This window comes from Akebia trifoliata, chromosome 14 (assembly GCF_017979445.1).
Source record: "Akebia trifoliata isolate Shusen 1 chromosome 14, ASM1797944v1, whole genome shotgun sequence".
NCBI classification, from domain to species: Eukaryota; Viridiplantae; Streptophyta; class Magnoliopsida; order Ranunculales; family Lardizabalaceae; genus Akebia; species Akebia trifoliata.
The window spans coordinates 7,465,983-7,472,453 of NC_141388.1; the positions used below are offsets into that span (position 1 = coordinate 7,465,983).

A 6,471-nucleotide genomic window follows, 5' to 3' on the forward strand; every position below is an offset into this window, starting at 1 on the left:
TTTAATTTTGAGTACAACTGTAACTTTATTAAGAAATTCAAAAATTAATTCACCGAAAATGCTAGCCTCACCAATGGATTGACATTCTTCATCAACATTACCATTGGGATGGCAAGGATTCCAAAGACAAAATAACCCTAGGAAAAAGTGTATTAATCCCTAGAAGATTGAAACTAATCTCGAGAATATCAGTGCTTGTATTTAAATCCTAACGATCATATTGATGGAGAGACTCAACCGTGGGTTGAGGCTAGAAAAGCACTTTAATTCACATCAAATGGAAAATGTGTTGGTCTCCGATGCAGGTCCTACATTCCATCGGATGATCCTAGGGATCTGTGTTAATTTTGCATTAAATAGGAGATCCAAATGAATTGAGAAAGGAAAATCTTAGATATTGTGTTACACACTGTGCTGATCTATGCATATTGATAGGATTTGTTCACCGCTCTTGCAATACTGCTAATAAAGTATCGCTTGTAATTCGTTATAATCTTCCGAACAAATAAAATTTATAAAACATTAACTTCATATGGCAAGTAAGGGTCGGTCTATGTTCGTTGTAAAATCAATGTTTAATTTATGTGATTAAACAAATAAAATTCCTTTAATTTTTTTGGCAAGTAAGGGGTCGAATATACAAGAAAAATGGGGGTTATCAAAGTGTAACGAAATTAGCAAGAACTAAAAGAGTAAATTTTTAAAATTGAATTTGATGTTGGAATTGTAAGCTAAAATTGAAATTACAGAAAAGTAAATACAAGAATTAAATTCACAAGAAATAAAGCAAGTTAAGGAGTCTAGGGGAATTGATTCCACCAAGAGGCAAATTAGTAATTAGTATTAATCTTTTAATTTAATGTCCCTTTTATGATTCAAATTAAGATCGGGCAAACGATCTTAATTCAAAATGGAGATCAAATAGTCTGATTGTCAAATGTCCAAATGTCCAAGGTTTCCTTCCCATATTAAATGATACCTCTTAATGATCTTTCATCATTTTGAGCATCCTTCATAATGGGACTTACCCCAATGATGAAAGCTCACAACATGTAATGATGGATAATGAAAAATATTCTTAAAATAAAATTAAGAGAAAATATTTTTGTGAAGAGAAACCTATTAAGATTTAAGAGAATTTAAGACATAAATTAAAGGAAGTAAAACTAAATTACAACTTGCTCGTGGTTTCCTCGATTTTCCTTGAAAGGGAGGGCTTAGTCGATTGTCATTGCGGGATCTAACTTAAATTAAAAAAGAAAAAGAGAGATATGCTTGGATTTATCTTGCTAATCTTGGATTTATCTTGATAATCTTTAAGAAAAAGAGCGTCAAATTATCGTTAGTCTTTTATTATACAAACTCCCTTATTTTATGGTGTTTGTTACTAAACAAACCTTGTAGTTGGATCTACATGTTTTGTAATACCTCCAGTTCTTTAAATTAATACTTGTCATATCTTTTCGACATCTATTCTCTCTGAAAGCATGCATAGGATATAATATGTATTTAATTAAAAGAATCGAAGATATTATAGGTATTTAATTATCTAAATGATGTGGGTCCCACTCCAAGATTTATTAAGAAAGAAAAACACTTCCTTTCTAAGCTAGTATGGAAAGTTTCTGCCACATCAATTTATCACATCAAAAACATGATCTGAGACCACACTGTAGTAAAAGAAAGAATCTTAGAATTTAAAAAAAAAAACATTTCAAAAAAAAAATGTTAGTTTTTACTATTGAATTTTAATTTTAAATTTGAGAGTTTGGTAAAATTGTCCATTCTCAACAACTTGGAATCATATCCAAAATTGATTTTTTTTTTTTTTTTTTTAATATGAGTTTTTCCATGAAATCTAGAAGGCTATGGTGTTAGATTGCCGATATGATTATCCATGTGGCCCTAACAACCCTTAGTAAGATTTGAAATCTTACTAACTTAGTCAAGCTAGTCTGATCTTAGAAATTTAGGTTTGTTGAATAATAAACTTGAAAAAGTAAAAGTGTTTTTTAATAAAATTGCAACACATATAGGTCTGCCAGTAAATCTCTCTATTGATTTCGAGATGACTCATCTAAGCTTTAAAAGTAAAATAACTTTTTCCATTTAGAAATTCGCAAATTGTGGAAGATGTGTTATAGGTTTCTTAGATCCCATACGGCCACACAGTAATTGATTGTCCTCTAGACTTGTGATTAATTTCAAAATGATCGCAGACAATCATACAATAATTGTCCTAAGCTTCTTTCTTATGATCTCACAACATCAATTTATTGTCTACCAATTTTCTTTAATGGTTTTTTTTTAAAGTATAATGCTTTTATAATTCAACTTGACAGGGTAACCCAAAATCTCAATTGACTTATATCCCGAAAGAATAGTAGATTTTTTCCCTCAAGATACAATATTGTTCATCCCCATAAAACATGTGCAATTGTGTATCTCAAGAGAAAACATCTTCAGTTCTTGCACTCTGAGATTGAGTTACAAAATCAACACTTTCTTATTTTTTAGCGTGTGGAAGTACACCTTGTGAATTAGCATCTTAGGGTATTTTGATAAAATAATCATTTTGAGTGCATTTTGGATACAAAATTTAATTTCTTTGGAGTATCTATCTCACTTTAGCCGGTGCCTTATGGCACATGTTGACAAAGCCGGTGTTATGAAAAACGATTCCCTTACTAAATTAGTAAGATTTCAAATCTTAGCAAGGTCCACCAGTCTTCTTGATTTCATGGAAAAAACTTTTTGAACATTATCCGAGGGAGTGAAAATGAGAGGCTACGAAAACTCCCAGATTTAAAATTCAATGGTTTGGAAAAAATTTCTAAATATGTTTTCAAAGTTATTTAACTTTTTCTTCAACGTCCCTGTGTCATATGATCTTGTTTTCGGATGCCACAATGTGAGCAGTAAGGTTTGAAATCTTCTTAGCTAGTTATGCTAGCCTGACTTAAAAAATTATTTCGAGATAATCGGCGCGACACAATCGTACAATTGTAACTTTATTTATTCAGAAATTAACCGCAACACATGGAAAATGTGCTGGTCTCCCATGCAGGCCTTCCACACCATCAGATGACCCTAGGGATCTGTGTTTCTTTTGTACTAAATAGGAGCTCCAAATGAATTGAGAAACCCATCAGTTGAAGAAGTGAACACAAACTAAGCTGAGCCATGGCAGCAAAGCAAGCAACAGTCTCTTCATATGTGATGTTCGTGGTGGTGGTGATCTCATTGGTGGTTGTTAATTGTGTCTCTGCTAAGCCCTCAGACGTCTTGAGCAAGTATTCGACGAAGACAATCCTGAAGTTGAAGGATGATCGAGGACCACGCATTGGTCTCATCGCTGTAGACGCACCTGAAGAAGAAGCATTCTTTGCTACTGGAGACTTTGTACCTGACTCAGAAAATCCACTCCTTGATCTAGCAGGTGTATTCTCTGGGCTTTTGAAGATTTTAAGCTTTATTTAATTCTTTAATGAAGGGAGTGACTGTATTTTTGGGTTGTGTATGTGATAGGGAGGCGATACCATTATGGGAAGATCCATGGGAAGGGGGTCGTCTATGTGAGGTGTGGAGTTGGACTGGTAAACAAATTTATTCCTTATTCATCCATCACTTTCTACATTTTGCTTCTACTCGTGTACGAGTCATGGATGGTTGTTAGAAAACTATTATTATTATTTTTTTTTGTGAAAAAAATGGTTTTGAAGGTCGCTAACCCATCATATATACATGAGAGAATGTGTCACATCATCAAGATGATATCCAATCGGTTAAATATAAGAGTAGAGTGGCCATCCATTTTCGAACACTTGATTAAGGATTAAAAAAAAAGCTTCTTTTGATATATTTTTTTCAAATCTGTTATTTTCCTTGAATGTGGTGTTCTATGGACTTTAGAACAAAAGCTACCGGAGAAAAGGGCTATAGAGAATCTGCTCTTGTTTTTGTGTTTGCACTCAAAAACGTGCCAGCATAATACCTGACATTATTATAGGAACAAGACATCGTTTTGGATCACGACTCTTAAAAAAACTATGAAAAGTAAAAAACCTTAACTATTTAAAAAGTAAATGGAAATTACTTTCTACTTTGTATCCCAAAGACACCGAATCGCATGCCTAGGGTGGAGGATTGAAGCCTCCCACAACTCAACACATATCACATAAGGCACAATCCAAGAGATTAATGCTTAAAATCTCTCCTTTCAAAAATTTCCTTAGATTGTGGCTTACGTTGCAAGTGTTGAGGTTTGGGAGGAGGGTTTCAATCCTCCACCCTGGGTGCATATGATCGGGACTCTTGTATCCAAATGGGCTCTTTATGGGTCCAATGTAGTTTCTGGAATCCATTCAAACCCCATCAGTTGTCAAGTGGGTTTCTTTTTTCCCGATAATCTCTAATTGATTCAGATGAGGGGAACGAACCATATGTTAATGTGTTAGCACGTGCATATGACCTAGAAATGAAATGAAAGCTATGATCCTTGCATATTGATATAATGTATAGGCTCCATAATAAAATAGCGAACTCTTAAAAAACGGGACTGTACTTGGTATATAACACAAAGATCACATTTATAGACAAATTGTTCTAATTACCCACATGACGGATTAAGCTAATTACCTATGGTTATTTGTACCAATCAGAGGAACGCTGTAGCCGCAACAACAACAATGATTTATGAACTCTATGTGACGGGGATCATCCATTTTGGCGTTGCTGGTAACGCCAACAATTCCTTATCCATCGGAGACGTCATTATCCCCAAGCGGTTTGCTCACACAGGCCTATGGGATTGGCGGGTCTGTTATCGCAATACTAATCTCTGTTTAATCTTTCTTCCTCCTTCCCATTAGTGTAACTGATCACAAATTTTTACAATTTTCAGAATCCTAATGAGCCTTTATCGAGCAATGATGTTGCTCACTTGGAGTTTGGAAGTTACAATGTACCAGAGGGAGAAGTGACCAACAAGTTGGGCAGCGTTGGGTATAGTCCCGAGGAATACTACTCCAACGCGGGAGTGATTGATGAACCTGAAAAAAAGTTTTGGGTAGAAACAAGCAAGAACTTGCATGATTTGGCTTCCAAATTGAAGGTCGGATGCATGCACCCTTTGCTTTCTACTTAATTAGTTTTTGGTCTTTGGAAGCTTCAATTAAAATATATTTCAAATTTATTTCGTTCAGGGGATGGAACTTCAGAGGTGTGTTTTCTCTAGTTGCCTTCTACGTAAGCCCGAGGTGGTGGTTGGTCTAAAGGGCTCAACCTCTGACATATTTGTGGACAATGCTGCATATAGAGAGTTCCTCTTCAAAACTTTCGGGGTATCATCTTTGGATATGGAGAGTGCACACGTTGTTATGGCAAGTATTTTCTTTCTTATACAGCTAAATTATTTGATTTCAATCTCATGTTCTTTTTGGTCGTACTATCACTCTTTATTGCGATGATTTACATATGTCTGTGCCACTTAACATTTGATCTCAACTATTTTGCTTTACAGACAAGCTTGTCAGCTGATAGTCCAGTGATCGTCTTTCGAGGTTTGTCAAACTTAGCTGGAGCAAAATCAGAAGAGGACCAGAGCTCTGACTTCAGCTCCTTAGCATCTATTAATGTTGCCGAAGCCGTCGTTCAGTTTATCAAGACTCTTTCTGATGAATATATGGACTTTTAATCTAAAACTTATGTGATCAAGTAGAGCCCTTAATCTGATCGATCAAGGGCAGTATTAGTTGTGGTCAAAATCCCAATGTAATGGACATGATCATCTATGATAAATAAGTCCTTGTATGCCTTTTTTGTAGCTACTTTACTTACATGGAAACAAATCGAACTCTCAAGGATGAGTCCTCATAATATGACTCACCAGGTGGCATACTCAAATGACTCCACGATGTGACAAGTTTGGGTATGATAGATCTAAACACCTTAGGATACACGATTGCACTTCCCCATAAAAAAAATGTATCCCAAGGGAACCGTGTATCCCGAGGCATATAGATCTACAATTTTGAACTTATTCACATCATGAAGTCATTTGAGTATGCCACCTGACAAATCATATTATCAAGACTCGTCAAAGATTTAGGCAATACTACATCAACTCATGAGCTGATTTTTTTTATTTTTGGTGAGGATGATATCATCATCATAAAGATCATCCTCACAAAAAATTAGCCCATTTCGAAACCTCTAACTCATACATTAAAAAAATGTTTGGTGTAATCTTTGATTCTCTTCAAGACCTCCGAACGCTACCCATATATATATACATGGACTTCTTCCAAGGAAGTAAAATTTGGGTTAAGTTGGTCTACTATTGAACTAAGCCACCTTGCCCAGACATCTTTGTTATTCATTCAAATGAATCATTGAATAAAGAAGTCAAAATTGTCCATGAAAGCAATAAAAATGACTTTGAAATGAGAATCTCAAAAGAACATATATAGC

At 34.9% G+C, this 6,471-nt stretch overlaps 1 protein-coding gene across 1 annotated transcript; it reads left to right on the forward strand.

Moving 5' to 3' along the window:
* Positions 1–3,166: 3,166 nt before the first annotated feature.
* On the forward strand, positions 3,167–5,811 carry LOC147385941 (bark storage protein A-like). Its single transcript, XM_086424301.1, has 6 exons — positions 3,167–3,439; positions 3,529–3,596; positions 4,662–4,817; positions 4,904–5,113; positions 5,205–5,381; positions 5,522–5,811. Exons 1-6 carry the CDS (start codon positions 3,184–3,186, stop codon positions 5,693–5,695), a joined length of 1,041 nt encoding a protein of 346 aa, XP_086280427.1. The 5' UTR covers positions 3,167–3,183; the 3' UTR covers positions 5,696–5,811.
* Positions 5,812–6,471: the final 660 nt, after the last annotated feature.

Bases quoted from the DNA above. Each gene is read 5' to 3' on its own strand.
- LOC147385941 (XM_086424301.1), top strand. From the start codon at position 3,184: ATGGCAGCAAAGCAAGCAACAGTCTCTTCATATGTGATGTTCGTGGTG. The intron at 3,440-3,528 runs GTGTATTCTCTG...TGTATGTGATAG, and splicing joins TCCACTCCTTGATCTAGCAG to GGAGGCGATACCATTATGGG. The intron at 4,818-4,903 runs GTCTGTTATCGC...TACAATTTTCAG, and splicing joins CAGGCCTATGGGATTGGCGG to AATCCTAATGAGCCTTTATC.